The sequence below is a fragment of the Brienomyrus brachyistius genome, chromosome 1 (assembly GCF_023856365.1).
Source record: "Brienomyrus brachyistius isolate T26 chromosome 1, BBRACH_0.4, whole genome shotgun sequence".
Classification (NCBI taxonomy): domain Eukaryota; kingdom Metazoa; phylum Chordata; class Actinopteri; order Osteoglossiformes; family Mormyridae; genus Brienomyrus; species Brienomyrus brachyistius.
In genome coordinates this window covers 48414973-48435687 of record NC_064533.1, presented here as the reverse complement: position 1 = coordinate 48435687, position 20715 = coordinate 48414973, and the positions used below count along the sequence as shown (strand labels likewise).

At 42.9% G+C, this 20715-nt stretch overlaps 1 protein-coding gene across 4 annotated transcripts in view; it reads left to right on the top strand.

Annotated features, from left to right (window-relative positions):
- Window positions 1–2248: 2248 nt before the first annotated feature.
- The window catches only part of LOC125739936 (RNA-binding motif, single-stranded-interacting protein 1-like), a 43033-nt gene continuing 24566 nt past the window's right edge, over window positions 2249–20715 (top strand). The window contains exon 1 of one of the 4 annotated variants that reach the window (XM_049010532.1): window positions 2249–2438. In XM_049010532.1, coding sequence (XP_048866489.1) covers window positions 2367–2438 — 72 coding nt within the window. In that variant the 5' untranslated portion in view covers window positions 2249–2366. Of the gene's footprint in view, window positions 2439–16678; window positions 17014–20715 lie in introns of those variants that run through there. The other 3 variants (XM_049010517.1, XM_049010509.1, XM_049010523.1) reach the window with 3 other exon arrangements.

The following is a 20715-nucleotide window of genomic DNA, read 5'->3' as shown; positions in this document are numbered from 1 at the left end:
GCTGATCCCCAGTCCTGCTGAAGTGACCGTCTCTCGTTTCCTTTCCCCTTCACCATTTCGTTAAACCTCTTTCGTTAATCTCCCCTTCCTTATCCACTGCCGCAGTGCCACTGTGGAATGTTTTGTCCAGAGTGAGTCTTATCATGGTACACGCTGAATTATGAAAGCTTTCGTTACCACTTATACAACTGATTTTCCTTGTTTCTCTTCTAAGGAAATACAATATGGTTGTAAAAAAATAACCAAAAGTAAAAAACAATATATAATATTATCGCTCCCAAACACAGCAATCACTTCTCTGTCAATCACAGCTCCACCAATCAGCTTTTTGCAATCAACTGACACTTGCAGACATTGTGTATTAATCTTCACCCTTTGCAGAGGTGGGTGGGGCACGAATCGCAGCGCATACTGGGAAAAGGGACCCCTCCCCCCTCCCCTGCTACGGTCCTTGCTTTCATTTGTTTATCCTGGGTTGGCTCTTGGATTTTCCTCTAGGAACTGGCCCAGCCCTTCCGCACTGGGAGTTGGGCATTTCCTGCAGGACAGGAAGTTTTCATTCACTCAGTCCAGCACTCGACAGACCAGGGCTCGAAGTTAGGTACAATACTCACCCCCACCACCAACCCCCCCCCCCCCCCCCCCCCATTAATCACAGACTTCTACAACTACAATTAAGCATTGTGTGAAAAATGCTTCGACCCGGAGGTCAGGGAATGAGTCACAATAAGCAAAATATTGACTATATATTTCACATGTGAAACTGTAGTGCATGACCTTTAGGGATATCACCTGTCACAGGGCTTAACGGAAAAAACTGGAGGATGCTTTCTGTTGCCTGCAAGTATCCCTTAAAAAATGCAGTCCCACTGTCCCTGTTGCTATATATAACATGTTTCCTCCACAGTATGCTTATGTTTCCTATAAATATATCAGGGGAAATTACATGAAATTCTGCTGTAGATCTATCTATCTATCTATCTATCTATCTATCTATCTAGCTATCTATCTATCTATCTATCTATCTATCTATCTACTTAATTTGCTCTTTGTATTACATAACTCTGAAATTAACCTGGTTAAATTTGGTGGGGATGCAAATAAAGGAATATGGGTAGCTCACACATCCAGGTTGCGGATTTGTATCTCAGCCCTGCTCCGTGTGTGTGGAGGTCGGATGTTCTTCCAGGTCTCCTCCTGCAGTCCAAAGATGGATGGGTGTCTCTCTGCCTGTTGTGTAAGTGCCCGGTGATGATTCTGAGGGCATTCTGAGCTGGAGTACTGATCAATGAATGAAAAATGAACGCAAATAGTCTACTACGCATTAGGAAATATACTAACAACAACGAAATTGTGCGTTTTACGTGCATTAAAAGACCCCATATATTACACATAACCCACATTTTAACAGAGGGTGGTATTGGGTTTTTGACAGCATTGGGGTTTGAATCCAAATGACTTGCATGAAAGTTACAGTGTGTCAGGGTTCCAGACTATAACAGGATTTAATCATTATCCTTTCCGTAACTCCTTATGATAATTCGCGCGGTAACGGCGCATGAACGAGGGCGCGTAGGAAGACTGAGCAAGATTACGAAAGGTTAAGATGGTCAGTATCACTGGTACAAAATGCATTTGTTTCAGGTATTTATTCAATTAGATTTATTAAATTATCATTAAATTATCGTTCAAAAAGTTTGTTTTAGTGAGCTTTGAGGTTCTGAATCACAAGAACCTATTTTTTACAAACTTCAGTGAGAGCAGAGAAGTTCTGAGATATTTTATTTGAATTGAAACTATTAATGTCGCTTTATTGTTGTGTATGTAATACGTATTTATTTGTTACCCTTCTTTAGCGACTCCTTCTCCCAGAACAAATTTTTACACCTTTACTAAGAACTTGGAGGCTTATAATGCGCTAACCCAATCTTAAACCAATCGAGGTGCTGCTGCCTTCAAGTTTAATAACATAGAAATATTTACTACAACAAGAAGAGCATCCTGGTTCCAGTGTTGACACAGGCTTAGTTTATTGTCTGCTAAGTACATAAATTATGATTTCTAGTCGCACACGCATCCTGCGGCGCGGGTTCCCGGAGGGATCGATGCGCAGGTCGAGGTCACGGCTGAACCGAACCGAACCGAGCCGACTCCGACATCCCCCACCCCCCAAGACAGACACACACACATACACACACACACACACACACACACACACACACGCAGCTCCACAAGCCCAGATCTCCTTCAGGTCCGACTGCGGCTCGCTCCTGCCCTCTCATTCTTCCTGGCTGATAGGAATTTAACACGAATATACTGAAGTAAGGACTGGAAGTAAGCTTCAGTAGCCTTTAATTCATATCTTCATGGGAAAAGTGTGGAAACGACAGATGTACCAGCACTACTCTTATTACTACCCCCAATACCTTCCAGCTAAGGTAATATTCTTTTGTTGCGATGTTTTTTATATGAAACTGGTTCGGCTCTGCTCATTTAATCGCGTATTATGCCGAGTTATAGTAAATAAAATATATCATTTCCTTCACGCACAACGGGAAGAGGAATAGATATTATGTGATGGAATTATTGTTGTGAATGTTATTTAGTTATTGAATTCATTACGTGTCCTTCAGCTGGTTATTTATGTATTCATCCAAACTCTTGCTTTCTGGTGCCCCCCCCCCCCCCTCCTTACTCGAGTAGTTAAATATACTCCCTGCGTTTTGCGTGTTTTTCGCCGCTTCCTGCGGGAACTGTTCTCCAGAAATATGGCATTTTTAGAGACACATCTGGGGTCGCGGTATTTCACATTTCAAAATGACACAGCATTTTTCTCCAAAACTACACGGCATTAGCTGGTCTTATAATTTGTTGTCTCTGTAATTGTTACATGCACTGAATCTTTTTGAAGACACATTTTTGTTTAGTATATACATTAGCATATGCATCGATAATGTACAAATGACTGAAAGTGGTGTATAAGCCTTAGGTTAATTGTATAATATTCTTTACAGTTTATGTTGTTGACTTTGTGCGTTTTTATCTGTGTACTGTGTTATACTTAAGCGGTTGGGGAGTTAAAGTTCAAGAGGTATGGGTTGCGAGATTGATTGCTATAGCCAGAAGAAGATAAATGACCTGTATTTTATTTTGCGAGCTGGAGGCTCCGACACCAGTCGGGTGAACTGTAATCGACCGAGGTTACAAATTGCGGTATAAATCTGAAAGCCGCATTTAACATTTTAGGTTATTAAAGTAATGATTAACTTCGTGCATTTCACCGTGAACGGCAAGCAAAATATTAGGTGTTTCATGGGAAAGATCACATCAGATATAACAAAAGGAAGAAGATAAACTGTCTTGTTTACACTATATAGGCTATATTTATTCATTTTTGAATATTTATTAAATTGTTTAAGTTTGACATATTTATTTAACATAGTATTTGTTTAAGAGAAACGTTAAACAAAGAAACATTATAAATATTAAAACATTTTAAAGAAACTTATACAGACATAGTACTATAGTAGTATTACATACATATATAGTATGTAGTTAAGAGCAGTATAAACTGGGCTGCAGTGTGATACATTAGCTTTCTTTAATGAGCTTCCCTGTACCAAGCGCACATGTAAAATGCACGCCACCTTAAAATGACTCGCGTGATTTATTTTAGATTAATTAAACGCAGCCCCTAGGTATCGTTGCATGTATGCAGTACTGGGTCAGTGGTGATTTGTAGGCTCGTACAGAATGTGGAACACTTCAGTCAGTATCATTTTAATTGCTGATGGCAGGGGGGTACCAACCAAAAGATTACCCTTATGTCCGGAAGGTTTATGCCTTATGTCCCAGGAGAGACATGAACAAGCATTTAGCCTGCATTGATTTAACAGAAATAAAACAATCTTTAAGTGTGTTAAGTCCAAGCTGGGGGTGCACATTACTATTGTACAAGGAGCCATTTGATGAGTGTGATGTAATATGTGCTGGTGCTTCTGCCTGGGTTAATGAAGGGGACATATTTGTTAGGGTCTTGTGATGTTAGCCACCTGTCGTGGGAACTGTTGCGTAATGGGAGAACCAGTGCTGCAGTGAACTGGTACTCACCAGTACTGGAAGATCTCATATTCTGATGGTAATGAATATCAAAGGAGAACTGCCATCTGTTCTGCCCACTTCAAGCACTGGGCATAATGGGCTGTGCCAGTCCTTTTAGACATGGGGAGGGTAGCTTCTCAGCGAGTGACCTGCCCACGGGGTCAAACAGTGAACTGAAACTATTGAAACAAAAGTGGTGACAGCCTGTAAGTCCAGGGAAGAGCACAGTATGAGATACTTTATTGATTATTGATCCTGCAGGAAGTGTCCCCTGCAAGGTCTTATACATTCCTCATAAACAAATACTATATATATACACACACACGCACAGATGTGTAAAATATCCTTGTGAGGACTCTCCATTCATTTCTATAGGGGAAAAACTAACCCCAACATGACATCCTTAACCGCTACCCAGCCCTAACCTTAACCATAAGTAACTAAACTAAATTCAAGACCTTTGGCATTTTTAGTTTTTGATCGCATTCACAGATCTTTGTGGGGACCTGAAAAATGGTCCCCACAATGTCAAAAGAACAGGTTTTTATTACACTGATATGTATTTCATTCTAATCGCACTTACTGTATTTCGATAGCTGACTTTAAGATGGGTAAGATGCATATATTGTATCACTCGTTTAAGCCAAAAAAAGAATAAAAACGACCACTTCATAGGTCTCAGATGATCTGGTGTGTGGCACAGTAATCACATTTTTTTTGCTGCTATATGTATTCTACAGTAGCAGACTCAAGTATGCAGAAGGGCAGTCATCCCAAACAGGTAACACAGCTAATTCAATGTCTGTGGCTTCTAAATAATTCAAGAACAAAAAGCGTAGAAGGCCAATAGATCCGGCGTAGGCAGAACCGTTTGATGACTGTGAGCCACTAATGGCGAGGGTGCAAGAGGCACTTTGCATTGATCATGCACCATCCGAATAGGGGCCAACCCTGGGCCTCGCTCACAGGCCTTTCCGGAGCTGGGTTCGAGACATTTTATCTGCTCGTTTCCTTTGACTCCTTTGCCTTTGCTGTCATTGCCGGATCATCGCCGACGCCGAGATGAAGCAAGCTGTGTGTTTTTTTTTATTATTATTTTATTATTTTGAACCAGCTGTAGGTCTGTGTGGGCGCAGGGCCGAACTCTTTGATCTTGGCCTGAGTGACGCTCAGGGGTACCATGAACACAGGGCTAGCCGTGTAATAAAGAAAAAATGTCATGCAGGTGTCAACATGAACTTCGACTCATTGCATCTGTGTGTGTGTGTGTGTGTGTGTGTGTGTGTGTGTGGTCCAGGTATACGTTACCAAATGTCCCCGCAATGTGGTAAAAACCTGTTTTTTTGACATTGTGAGGATCCTTTTTTCGGTCCCCACAAGTAGAAATTAAATTTTATAAAAATCTGTGACTGCAATCGAAAAACTAAAAATACCAAATGACTTACATTTTGTTTGGTTGCCATGGTTGAGATTAGGGTTTTTCTCATATAAATCAATGGGCAGTCCCCACAAAGATATGAGTAAAGGTCTGTCTTAGTGGATGTGTGCAATGGGGTGGGGGGGGAGGTCAAAAAACATGGACTGACTGTAGGTCCCTGAGGACTGGATTGGGAACCATTGACATAGAGAGAATACATCCATCAGCCATAGTGAGCCGGGATGAGTCTGGAGCCAATCCTGCACACGCTATAAGGGATGCTGGTCGTTAATGGACACACAGTACAGCCAATTTAGAGACAACAATGCATCTGCGGGATAAAACTGATATGGACTTGGACAAAGGCTCAAAACACTGCACATGCACAGTCGTGCATCAGAATCAGGCCACTGTCAAGTGTGACGCCACGGTTCCCACTGAGCCATCATACCACCCCGCTCTGCTTTATAAATACACGGGCGTGTTATTAATCGTATTTAGCTACGCTAAGCAGTGATAGCTAAATACCTCGAGCACGCTATAGGTTTCATCTTTCGAGTTGTTCTGCTTGAACTAAGATAAGAGGCAGCACATTTACAGTGACATTAATAGCATCAATGCCAGGAAGCAGCACTGCATCGGGGAAGGAAAGGTGTTGTTATTTTTGGTCATCAATCCACAAGAGCTCCGAGTCCTACAGGCCGCCCGCGACTGTCGCCGGGATACGGTGGGATGTTTGTGTGGAGAGGGACACTGGAATGAAAGCTAAAGAAAGACCTTCGCTATCATTAACGTGAGCCCTGTGGTGGATTGCATAAAATTAATCAAGGAAGTCGCGCTGCTTATTGCGCCGGTGGGAAGGGTGTCCGCCGACTCTCGTAACCCCCACCCAGGGGCCAGCAGCTGGCAGTGCATGTCTGCCAGGCTTAGACCTATTAACTAATAGGGTGTGGAAGGTGCCAAAAATCATGGAACGACACACAGCATCCATACGCTAAATTTCTACATTTATTAATAATACAGTTGGTCTGCGCATTGTTAGAACCAAGCTGCATTCACTGCAATTACTTTTTTCATAGTACGACTTACTTGTTACATTATGTCCATGAGGAGATGCATTGTGCATTGCTTATAAGCATTACAGTTTGATTGTCTGCATAGGGAATGTATTATTTTTCATCACTGGAATGCCCCTGAGCCACGGTTGACATTGCAGAGTGTGCTGCCATGCGTTACTCCCCGTTGCAGCAGATGCACTTTTATGGGTTTGTACCGTCGCAGGTTTTAAGCATTGCGTGGAGCCGGTTCCTTTGATCTGAGAATTTGTGCGCATGATATTTGTGTGACTATTTAGGTTTGCTGTCGTAATGCAGTTCTTTAAATGTATTCGCGGATGCTTTTAATTGTATCGTTGGGGTTGCATTTCTGCACATTTCAGTCCTTTATGCAAACATAATGCAGCACCAGTGGCAGCAGTGATCTGCAGTCAGGGGTAGCTGCTAGAAACTGTGAGTAAAAAAAAAAAATCTTGGTTCAGTTTCTCATATTATCTAATCAATTTCCACGTTAGTTAACATGTACCTAATCTATCAATAAATTACTTAAAACGTTATTATTATATTTAAATATAATAACATTTACCCGCGACCCAGTAGGATAACTGGTTTGGAAAATGGATGGATGGATGGATAATAACATTTAGCTATACCGTTGCACAACCTAATTTCAGTGTTTCCTTTTAGATTGTTTTACATCAGCCCGATTAATTTCCATTGCAGTAGACCTATGTATTGTACAACATTACTTAAATCTATTTATGAATCCATTAGCAATACTACCAATTGATGCTTTACTAAATTAGTGGTTTTAAAACATGGATGGATGAATACTAACTGCAGAAATATAGCTTATACTAATAGCCAAATAACTAACAGATAGGAACAATTGGAGAACTGTTAATACTGTACAATTAATCATAATACTGTACAATTAATCACAATACTGTATAATTAATCGTAATGACTGGAACAAAGGTAGCACAGCAGGGATTCATTAACCTTTAGCTGCTTAACCATTTTCCAAATGCTTATTCACAAACTTGACATGACGACAATAGCCATAAAAACAAAGGAGCCGGCAGATTTACCATGTTACTGGGCATTAGCTGTAATGAGCAAGCAGGACTGCTCATAGACCTTCGAATTTAACCTAAATGCATAAATAAAAATATGATGATGCTTTATAATCAGGTCAATTTGTGTAAAAATGTGAGGTATGGAACTAATAAACATAATCCACTGTCTTTGTGTCTAAGCAAATATTTATTACCGTTTTCAAGATGTTATACGCTGTGATCTATAGGTATAATTGTAAATTAAAATAAAATTATAGTTATAAATTGATTACTCGCCTTTCAGAATCTTGGTCACTGTACTACGACTTCTGTAGTTAGGCAACTATTGCTGTTTCTGCCACACACCCCCTCCCCAACTCAGCGATTTGCTGCAAGATCCGCTAATCTTTCTCTGCTATGCGTACACACACACATACACACACACACACGCACACACACACACTGCCCAGGGTGACTCTGCCCCTGCTGAGCTGTCAGAGATACTCCTCTCTCTCTCTCTCTCTCTCTCTCTCCCTCTCTCTCTCTGAGAGGGGCTTTGGTCTCTGTCCCACACCCCTTCAAATCAGCAGCAAGCCCTGATAGCAGGCCCGCCCCGTGTCCTCAGCTCGGCCAAGGACCTTGATCTCTGGCGAGTCCTATGAGACAGGGCTGGAGTTAGCGCTGAGGAAGCCCAGCGGACAGGAAGATACGAGGGAGGGGGATCGATCTGAGTCTGTGAAAGGAAGTTGTGTTGAGTGGCAGAGTCCGGCTGCCGCTGGAGGGAAAGCTCCCCGGAATTGGCCCTCGTGGGACATTCGCAACTCGAAGCACAGAAACAGAGGGTCATCTTTTCTGAAGTAGATACAATAATAGATTCTGGGGATTTCTTCCCTATAAAGAGGAATGCTTCTTTTCCCTGAACTTATGTATTTGGGTGATGTTTTACATTAACTGCACTTTCATAATGTCTTTATGGTGCATTCTTAGAACATTCATAAACAGCATGTAAATACACATTAACATCCTAACATACCATCCATCCATTTTCCAAACCACTTATCTACTGGGTCGCGGGGGGCCCGGAGCCTATCCCGGAAGCAATGGGCACGAGGCAGGGAACAGCCCAGGATGGGGGGCCAGCCCATCGCAGGGCACACTCACACACCATTCACTCACACATGCACACCCAGGGGCAATTTAGCAACTCCAATTAGCCTCAGCGTGTTTTTGGACTGTGGGGGGAAACCGGAGTACCCGGAGAAAACCCCACGACGACATGGGGAGAACATGCAAACTCCACACACATGTGACCCAGGCGGAGACTCAAACCCGGGTCCCAGAGGTGTGAGGCAACAGTGCTAACCACTGCACCACCATACCATCCCTCTTAACATACCATAATAGCTTTAATATACATTAATAATAAACATCCATAAATTTTCCGAACCCACTTGTCCTATTCTGTGTGGTGGGTCGGGGGGGGGGGGGGGGGGGGGGTCCAGACCGTATTCCAGAAGATACAGACACAAAGCAGGGAACAATCCAGGATGGGGTGCCAACCCATCACAGGCCACAGTCACACAACTATGGGCATGTTTTAGGACTATGGGGGGGGGGGGGGGGGGGGGATTGGAGAACCTGCAGGAAACCCCATGACAACACAGGGAGAACATGCAAACTCCATCGAGCCTAGAACCATCATTCCAGAGGGGTGGAGCAACAGTGCTAATGACTGTACCACTGTGCCATGGCTAATGATGGTCGTTACGCGATAATTATAAACATTATAATCGCATAGTCATATAATGTTTGTTATTAATGTATATTAAAGCTGTTAAGCTTTGTATGGATGTTAAGGTAAACTTACATGCTTTTTATGAATAATCTATGAATGTATACTGAGTGTCTTACGAAGGTGCAGTTAATGTGGAGCGTTGCCCATTTTTCTATACGGTGCTGTGAAATAAAGCGGCGTTCAGATTTATGTGGTGTGTGACACAGCAGCTTAGGGTGCCAAACCTATGAGCAGAAGGTCACTGGTTCAAACCCCAGGCTCAGCTGAGTGACTTCATCACCGGGCTCCGGCAGAAGGCCTTTAACCCCCGGTCGTAAATAAAATGTAAATGATATCAGAAGGGAATATGGGCTTCTTACAATTTGTCAGTTAAGCTGCGATATGAAAAGAAGAGACACCCCAGAAGCTTGAATTGCTGTAGAATTGTATGTATCAGTGGGGGGGGCTGATACAGGACCAATCTGCTGATTTCAAGAGCAGTGTAGCTAAACTATGTACATTCCAACCCAAGCAGAGCATGAATGAAAGGATTTAGAGAGAGTGAGATTCAGGCAGAATGTGACCGAAGCATAACCTTAAATAAGATGATAACCATCAGAATTGTGGGGTTTCCATAACACACCTCTTTTTCCCCCCCTTTCACTCTTTCGCCCTCAGTGCCTCGCACAGTGCCTTCCACGTACTGCTGAATCAGATCTGTCCATTCTTCTCCATGCGTGACCTCTGCCCCCCACACCTTGCCCCCGCTGACCCCTGCCCTTATTTTATTAGTGACCTCTGCCGCTTGGAGTGGGAGTCTTGCCATGCCAGCTCCCAGGGAGGATGAGAGTCAGGCATTAATCTATAGACCCCCGACTCCGGGACTGCGGAAGGACTCAAGGGTGAAAGGGAGGGTGGATGAGGGGGGGGATTGAGCTCTCAGCTAATAAATTACAGTGATCCCCCGCTATATCGCGGTTCAGCTATCGCGCCCCCGCTATATCGCGGTTCAGCTATCGCGCCCCCGCTATATCGCGGTTCAGCTATCGCGCCCCCGCTATATCGCGGTTCAGCTATCGCGCCCCCCGCTATATCGCGGATTTTTCCCCGATGCATGACAGTTCTCTGCGTTTTGTGCACCTCGCTTGTGGTCCGATTGTCATGAGGAAACTTTTCGTAAACTTTATGTTTTATTTTAAGCCCTACGATGGCTCCCAAGAGTCCCGCATCTACTAAGCCTTCTGGCAGTAGTGAGCCTAAGTGCCAGAGGAACAGCTTGACCATTTCTACATATTCCATTACGTATACAGAGAGTGACAGAGAGAGATGTGTATATATATATATATATATATATATACATACATTACATATTATCATCATCATCATCATTATTATTATTATTATTATTATTATTATTATTATTATTATTATTATTATTATTATTATGTTACTCATATCCTTAGCCCAACATCCACATATCATATATGTTTACAAAGCGTGTTTTAATAAGTATAAAGAATATGGAAGGGGTACTTTACGACTTAAACGATAAAAAAGTGTTTATTTATATGGTCTTTCGAATATTGCGGATTTTCACCTATCGCTGATGAGTCTGGAATGTAACTTCCGCTATAGGCTGGGATCACTGTATAAATATTGAAAAGCTTCGGATAAGGTGCAGTTTGCATAAAAGGGGAATTTGTTGGTTTAAACTGGGGAAGGTTATGTTCCACAGGCAAGCCGCTTGTTCTTTTCTTGTCGATGTGGACACCGTCTTACTCACAGAGGTCAAAAGAGCAGCTGTCTCTAGTCTTGTTAGCCGTCAACGCGCAGCTGTCTAGATGTGGACAAAGACAAAGGAGGGCGGGGCTTTTGTGCTGACGCAGGCGGAGGCGAGCTGGACGTCTGAGCTGTCCTGATGGAGATCAGAACGACAAGGGGTACAAGGCTGAGGGGGGAGTCTTAGTGCGTCCTGTTTTCAGAGAAAGCCTTTTAATCCAGGCTGTTTCTTCTCTAAACAACAGAAGGAAGGAAATCGGGGCGGAGCTGTCATTGATAACGTTAGCGTTTAGCAAGAGGGGCAGTTTTCGTATTGCAATAACCAGGGGGAGTCCAGGTTTAGAGCTTTGAGGGCGCTTAGTAAAGAGCGCATTGATGATGCTTTTAGCAGGAGGTATCATAGGTGGGCAGGGCTTCCACTGCATGAGTCAAAGGTTCTGAATTCGGGTCCCATCCCTGGTCATCGCCACATTCACATGTTAGCCTGCTGCCGTTTTCCCAGGTGCTGTATGCTTTCCCCTCATGTGTAAAGCATGTTCAGAAGAACCGGTGACTCCGGCTTATGCAGGTATGTGTTTCCATGTCACCCGCAAACAACCTCTAGAGTAGGAACCTCAATTCACCATCTGGATTCTCGATCATACACTCACTGGCCACTTTATTAGGCACGCCTATTCAACTGCTTCTTGAAGCAAATATCAGCCAATCATGTGTCAGCAGCACCTTGTAAAAAAGAAATGATGCAGATACAGGTCATGAGCTTCAGTTAATGTTCACATCAAACACCAGAATGAGGAGGAAAGGTGGTTTAAGTGACTTTGAACGTGGCATGGTTCTTGGTGCCAAAAGAGATGGTATGAGTATTTTAGAAACTGCTGATCTACTGAGATTTTCACACGCAACCATCTTTAGGGGTTACGGAGGATGGGAAAAAAAAGAAAAATCATCCAATGAGCATCGGTTCTCTGGGCAGAAATTCCTTGTTGCTGGCAGAGGTCAGAGAAGAACAGACAGACTGGTTCAAGACCACCAAAGTATGCAGAAGAGCATCTTTGAATGCAGAACGCTTTGAACCTTCTACCAGTGGCTCAGGAGCAGACCAGGTGCCACTTCTGTCAGCTAAGAACAGGGAGCTGAAGTTACAGTGGGCACGGGCTCACCAAAACTGGACAACTGAAGATTGGAAAAACGTTGCCTGGTCTGATGGGTCTCGGTTTTTGTAGCGATGTTCAGACAGGTGGGTCAGACTTTGGTGTAAATGACATGAAAGCATGGCTCCATCTTGCCTTGTATCAGCAATTCAGGCTAATAGTGGTGGTGTGATTGGGGGGTGATTTCTTGGCACACTTTGGGCCTGTTAGTACCAGCTCAACATCGTTACTCTTGTGCATAGTTTGGGGTCCATGGGACCCCAACCAATATCTAAAGTAAAGGGCTCAGGATTTATCCGTGCAAAAGAGTTCATCACAGCCTACCTGAGTATAGCTGCTGACTGTGTCCATGTCTTTATGGCCACAGTGTACCCAGCTCCTAATGGCTACTTCCAGTAGGATAACACCCCATGTCACAAAGATCACATCATCTCAGACTGGTTCATTGTACTCAAATGGCCACCGCAGTCAATCAAATAGAGATCCTATGGGACGTGGTGGAACAGGAGATTCACATCATGAAGGTACACCTGCAGTAGCTGCGTGATGCTATCATGTCTGCATGAACCAAAGGCACTGATGCGCTTCAAGCGCTTTGTTGAATCTATACCACAAAGAATTAAGACTGTTCTGAAGGCAAAAGGGGTCCAACCTGGTACTAGTTACATATACCTAATAAAGTGGCCAGTCAGTGTATATTAAGGGTATTGCAGTGGCAAGTTGGGTGGCACTGTAACCTCACACCTCCAAGGTTGTGGGTTTGATTCCCATCCCCAGATCTTTACATGGGTCTCTCGTGTCTGTGTGGGATTTTTCCTGCAGTTTAAAGACATGCAATCTGGGTGAGTCTGTGTCTCTAAATGGCTTGTAGAGTGTGTTTCTCCCTGTGCCTCTATCTGGGGTGAACTCCACCCCCAGGGATAGGCTCCAGACTCACTGTAATGCAACATTATATCTGCAACAGGCTTGTAGCTGGTGACTTATGGGCACAATTTTGATTCAGATCCATCCCACAGCCTAGTAACACCATCAAACTTTAATTTGTATTTAAATTTGTTTTGCCACAATGCTACAGTGTAAATCATGCCAAACCCTACTGCCGATTTACCTTGATATCAGTGCTGCTTTTTATTTAAATGACAATGATGTGTTCTGAGGTTGCTGTACCGTTATTCATATCGGCAACAACAACAAAAAAATAAACAACAAACCGGACTGGCAGTTTCAAAGGAACGAGGTGCTCAGAGGAGCCTGCCTGAGGCTATTTCCCCGAAAACAGAAGCAATGCCTTCACTGAGCATGTGATAAGTGTTTTTCACTTCATTGAGACTTTCGAGGAGTCTGCAGGCAGGGTGGCAGATAGAGGGAGGTCTGCTGTCTTGGGGGTGGGGAGCAGAAAAGGATGTCATAGGGGCCTAGATTATGTAATTTTGTCCTGGGGCTGAGAATTTTATGCAGTGGGCCTGATAGAGGCAGTGATGTTGGGATGCTTGGGGTTGGATGTTGTCCTTGAGTGTCGCACTTCTGCGTTATTGAGTAAAGTAGTTCGGTTACAAGCAGAGATGGAAACTTCAGGTTCAGTAAATACAAATCCAGACCAAGGTTTTGTTTCAACCAACCAGCTGAATATAAAGAGTCACAGTCACTGGGTACTCAGCTGGTTGGTTGAAACAAAATCTCGGTCTGGATTTTTTATTTTCGGGACCTAACTTCCCTGGTTAAAGGTGGACGCCAATCGAATAATAAGATTATTCCAAACCTAGCATCTCCTGCTCCCCTTTCTCAGTTCCCAGCTTATGGTTTTGGGACACCCTTGGTTGCGGGGGTAAGGGGGGGGCAGGGGTTCCACTCATACTGGTAGTATTGCCACTCCCAAAGCAGATGGACACCAAACCAGAGAATGCTGGTCCTGTCTGCTAATCCCTTAAATACACTTAGCAAATGCAAATGTACAAATGGACACTTGTCACTAATGACTTGCAATTTAAAACCAGACAAGTCGGCCATATTGTCTTTCACAGATGTGAAACACCACTTGTAATATGGCAAAAAAGAGGGTAAATATACAGCATATATTAGTCTTAAATCTATATATCTAGACAATCTGTTGGAATTTTTGCTGCAGAATCAGCCTGAGAGAGACCGTCTGACTAAACTGAAATGACTGACGCCCAGACCAAGACCAAGAAGACACAGACTAACTAAAAAGCGTCAAAGAGAAGCATGAGGTGGAATCCTGACATGACAGAAAGTGAAATTCGAGCTCCTCACATGAACTGGCAGTCATTTTCATACCAGGTTTTCTTTCCTATCCATCATTAACTTTCCGGGGGGGTTAAGCCGCATCCTTCCCATGGATATAATCTTTTAGTGTCGGCTCAGAGCTATGAATATTAATTTCACTTATTTCCACTGGATACCGATATGATTGCGACAGATAGACTGAAGTACGCTTAAATGGTATCAGTCAATAGTTATTTTTTCTAAACCCCATTATATACACTGAATATATCAAAATTTCTTAAATAAACCCCGACATAAAGTGAAGAAGTCACTGTACGTATGCTTTGTGCTATTTTCTGACAGAATTATTTCTGATTTAGCGGATTCCTGATGTTGAGCTGTACTCCGGAGTTCCTCAAGCACGACCCTCTGTGTTTTTTGGCTACAGCTGTAATTATGTTTGCCGGGGTGAATTCCTGTTGCATTTATAATAGGCCGTAATGATTATTGCAAACGGCCACAGGGCGAACATCTGCATGGACCCATGATGGCAGTAAACATACGTAAACACAGAGAGCGCTCACATTACTCTTTTATAGATTCGGATACATTCAGCGTAAATCCTATTTTGTTCACCCTTTACTGTTTTAGCTTTGGTTATTAATAATAGGTTGTCTTTATAAAATCCAGTGCAGGCTTGGTCACTGCTCAGGGTACTATAGGCAGGGGTATAACCTCACCTGCTACAGGCACTTTGGAGATGTCAGGTCACATAAGTGCATTTCTTGCACCATGGGAGGAAGATAGGAAAAGCATGGAAGCTCTATACACTTAGATCTGGGGTGTGATTCGAAGCAGTAACACCGAAAGGTGCAGGGCAACATTTACCTGATGCTTTTATCCAGATCCGAAGAAGAGCGTAGGGTTACAATGGCTGTGTCTTAATTCAGGGGCCGTGTCCTTTGAAGGACGTGCTCTATGTAGCCTTTGCAGGCTGCCTCCTTGCAGTGAATCTTGAGATCTCAGAAAAAGGATAATTCATTTCCAGGAGCCTTCAAAAAGGGGAGCGCCTCGTCACGCCGCCCTAACACATTCCGTCTTCAAATGCAGCGCCTGAAATCAGACACAGACACTGTGTGCCCCCCCCCCAGTGCTGCCTACTGCACCACCACATGCATTCTGCTAGCAATTTTAAGAATTTGTTTACTGTTGTTTGGTGCTGCATTCTCACATTTTTCCAGGGCATGACTTTAGCGCTCATGGATGTGTGTGTGTTTAATGGTATATGTGTGTATTGACTGATTATGTAATATATGCGGCACATTGAAACTTTTATATAAAATTGTTGTGCAATGTGTAATAGCCTAGTGAAAGGTGCTTTCTGCAGACTGGGAGAACCCCTAGGCTATGGGCGGGAGCAATTTGAAGGTGGGGGCAGACCATGACTGAATATTACAGCCAAACTAATCTAACATGCTTTTCATATTGTTGCATAGGCTAATTATTCCTGCTATAGGATGCCCCAGCATCGCCATACTGTCGCCAGCAATAAAGATCGCGAGCCGGATGGCACGGCAGAAAGTACCAAATCGGCGTGCAGCGCAAATCACCTGCTGACAGCCCTCCTCGAATGTGAATGCTGCGGGCCGTACTCCGAGTAATTTTGCTTAGGTATTTAACTAATGTAACACCAGCGGGGTGTGGTCATGGATTACGGCCAATTCATATCTTTGGCTTATATTATTGATGGACGGCACACCTCCCTCTAAGGTCCCACGAAACTATAAATTGCGTAAAACTCGCATGGCTTTTCCTACCACTTGGATCTGGTGGCTGCTCTAAGGAATGTGCGGTATGCATGCCAGAGTAAACAACTTGTGCCCGATAGGGGACATTGTACCAAAATGAATGCCCTATTTGGGAAATGTTTAAATAAACCCCGTTATACCGATTTTGATAGCACAATATTTATGTGAAAAGGGTGTATATACTTAATTTCTTTCTTCTAACAAAAAAATATTATTTATGCTTAAATATTTATTTCGTCTCGTCTCTCAGTTTTCCCCTGCCTCGTATCGCCGAGTGGTTTCTTCCACAGTGGGAGGGTCGGTGCTGCGGGAACTGACTGCAGATCAATGAATTCGGCGAAATTCTGGAGTTGGGCTGCTGGAGTTGGGACGGATTTCTTGGATGCATCGATAACTCACCTCGGCGCAGTTTATATTTCCGCAATACCTACAAATTACCGCAACGGAAGGGGATTTACCGGGGGGGACAGAGCCCGTAGCTTTTAAGTCTTATGCGCTCAAGAGTCCAATTTGAAATTTAATCGAGCGAGCGCCTGGATACAAATAGGTTCGTAAAGGTAACCTTACACTTCTTGTGACGGGAACCTGAATTTAAAATGATTTTTGCGAGCACTGTAAACCCTGTGAGGACGACGTACCGCAAGCAGGTAGGCCTAATCTATTTTGTTCTTATGTGTTTAAGGTTGGTGATTCAAATTCAAAGCTAGCAAGCAAGATATGCAGAGATACATAGTAGCCGATCGTATGGACGGGAGCAGTTACAATGTAACAGTTTTACGGGAGATAAGCTCAGTTTACTCGTATATTTATAGCTTTATTTCTTAAATATTTATTTAGAAGTGAAATGTTAATTGTCCTGTTCTTTTGACAATACCAGACTGGGGTTGTGTTTACAGATCGTGTATACTGAATTCTATGGTAATGTAACGATAATGCTGGTAATAAGGACAACTGGGTTTAGTTTCACTTATGTCGTGTATTCGATGATGGTTCTGTTTCATTGTAAATCACTGTAATTTTTGTTTTAATAACTTTTTATTGCCTTTTTAACTTGGTTTAAGAGCCAAGAAAATCCCGATTTAAGAAAAAATAAGATGTCAGTTTGCTCCTCTAAACGTGATGCTAAATTTAAGGAGAGAACATTATGAAATACGCATTTAGTTTTTAATTATGCACAAGTGGAAAATATTGAAATATGTTGGAAAACACATATAAAAAATATTACAGCTAACAAACAGGGAGTGAAAGTTTATGAAATACTCGAAATAAGATCGAAATAACGTTGCGTCTGAAATATATATATATTTTTTTGGCTGGAGTCAACGACCTCTTTGAGTCAAACGTGTGCTTTAAATATAAATCGTTGATTAAATGTTTAAACATTCGTTTAAAATAGACTTAGATTCAGTATTTTATTTTTTGTATTCAGAGAATAACGTGAAGGAATATATGCGTGTTACCATTTCAGAATATGACGAGGGTATGGCAATAGAGCTGAATGACCTTGCCATAAAATTCTATAACGTACGACCATTAAGATGTTTCCTTTTAACCGCCTGTATATTTTTGCATTTTATTTTTGCATGTGTGTTTCGTGAACGAACACATACGCTGTTATGTTTATTCATATGTTTGTATAACTTATTAAATGTACAGTTTCCGTTGTGTACCTTGCGTGTGTGGTTTAAATGCCCCGGAACGTATTGAATTTAAATTAAATTACGTCCATCGCATCTGACGCTAAGATATGGGTTAGCCTCATTTAGTTGGTGAAAGCGCTGATGGCGGGGAACGCCTTCACAGCGCTGTACATATTAATGAGTACGAGGGCACTTGGGGGGAGTTGACAATGAGCAAGAAGGGGGCTTTAAGGGCGAGGCCACTTACTGGAAGCCCTGTGTGTTTCCATTGCGACTATGACTGGCCTCTATGGTCTGGAGCAGCCTGATAAGATGGCAGTCTCCCTTGCCTTTACAAGTCTTCCACTCCTGAAGCTGAATAGGCAGCCAGAGACAAGCAAACAAACAGGCTTTGAGTGTCTCGGAAGGAGTGTGGATACAGAGAGGGGAGGAAAAGCCTGGGTTTCCTCCTCAATGGGTCACTTTGTCCACATCTGGCATCCGCCGGCGGGGTGCTCCCATTGGTCGGCGAAATGGGTGATTCCTAATGAGAATTCGCCGCGGCCGTTATGTGCAGATTGGGCATGCGGTTTTTGCAGATGATGTCAGTCAAACAGGCCGCATGTTCCCTGCTGGAGACGCACGTCGCCCAAGTTTTCCAGATGAAAATGGAGGCCGTGGAAAAGTAATACAAAAGTTAACTTCCAAGCAGTTCTTCATACAGTATAACCATCATTATTTTTACATTACTCCGAATGGAATAAACACTCATACCAAAGTCAGCTTACAATTTTGCCATAAAACAACCACTTGTTGTCCAACTAAAAACGTGAAAAATTCAGGTTTGGCATTTGACTGCTTGAAGGCATAGATCTTGTCCTGATTACATGAAGATTTATTAATTTGTTATTTAAACTTTATCCCGGAAAATAACAGGCAGCTGAGGTCTAGGCTTGGGAAAACTAACAGGATGACATTGTTTGCTTTTCCGTGTCCAGTATTTGAGAGGGTCCCGACTTCCGATTTTGCTGGGGTTGGGGACGGTATCACAAGTGCAGATTGTGCACAAACCGAACAACAAAGTAAGAGTTGGAGAGCTCATTCCTTTGATTCTTCATGAACCGCCTCATAGAGGGTTTCCCGATTGAACGTTTTTTTCCGGGGGTAAGCCAAGGACCTTGGTGTTGTACTGCTGGACAATGTGTGTTATACCCAACTATTTCACCTGCCGCTTTAAGAAAGGTTATTGGGATATATATTTTTTCAAGGTTTAAATGCCACCATTTCACATCCGAGCCTCAGTGCAATTGAATAGACATGGTGTTGGTTTGACCTTTTATCTCCTTTGCAGCTGCCTTTTACTTTGAACGTCGAATTTTCGGCCTGTTCGGGTAAGAGACTGGATCCATCTGGTCTGACAAACGCTTTCTTTGTCCTCTAGGGGTTATGATATTTTGTTCACCACTCTCAAAGTTCAGGAAATGGGGGGGGGAGCTTTTTTCCACAATGCAATCAAGCATAGATGCAAATTTCACATTCATACAGAAATTCATTCTCTCCCCCCCCCCCCCCCCAAAAAAAAAAAAAATGAAGTGTAGTGTTGTGTGTAACAGTGGTTGAAAATTCATGGCGGATGTAAGGTCGGTTCCCACCATAACGAGGACGAGAATTCCAGGCCATTTACCACCATGTACTCATGTTCTGTATGCATGCTGGTGCTTTTGCATTAGCATTTTCTCTTTGCAGCGGTTGAGTTCAGCTGAAAGTTAAAGCGTAACATGTTGAAGGGTATGTGAATATATTCAAATGACGTGGGAAAAGGTGAGTTTGGGATCGGTTGATCCCGTCAGAGGAGGCCGCTTTAGCGAGTCCCCACAACGCGGGACCTTCTCCGTCTTTTCCGTATGTCGAAAAGAAGGGAGACGTGCGGCTGAGATCTGTAAACGTTTTATGCATTAAACCGAGGGGGGGGGTCATTGGAACGGTCTGCGTGTGACCGTGGCTTCAGAGGAGCTGTACATTTGCATTTGTACGGCTGTCAGGAGGACACTGTAAATACACATTTCCTCTTTGAATGACACCCTGTACTGCTGTGAGATAACAAGATAACCCCGCAAATGTTTTACTCTGTCGCTTACGAGGTTGGTGCGCAATAGCGACATGCTCGACCTTTTAAATAACCTTTACTCCCCTTTGAAAGGTTGTTTTCTTCATTTCTCGTATTTTGCTACTTATCTACGAAATAGTGCACTAGGATTATTGACTCGATCCTGGCTTGGAGGAGTGCGCATCATGCCCTTTGTTATTCAGGCAGTTTACCCCCAGCTATCTGGCTACCGAGTTCTTTTAATCGTTAAGGACTGTTAAAAATCTCAGAAAATGGGATTTGCTAAATTAAATCGACTTTAATATAGTGTTATCCCAGAGAAACACTGGATGATTGGTTATGCCTATTTAAACTGAAACAATAACACTTATTCACTTTGGATTTAGTATTTTAATTTCCGAGTTGGATGCAATTGATACTCTTTGATTTTCTTTGAAGATCAAGCTGTTTTGTATTGTATGTTTTGAAAGGACTGATATTAGTCAGAAACATTAATGTTGGTCTATTAGAAATCTTTGTTTCTCTGATCTTGTTTCAATTCCCGATTTTTGGCAATGTATCATTTTCTGAAAAGCTGCATTTTGGAGGAATTCTGTGCAAATTACCCACCGGCTCCAGGTTAA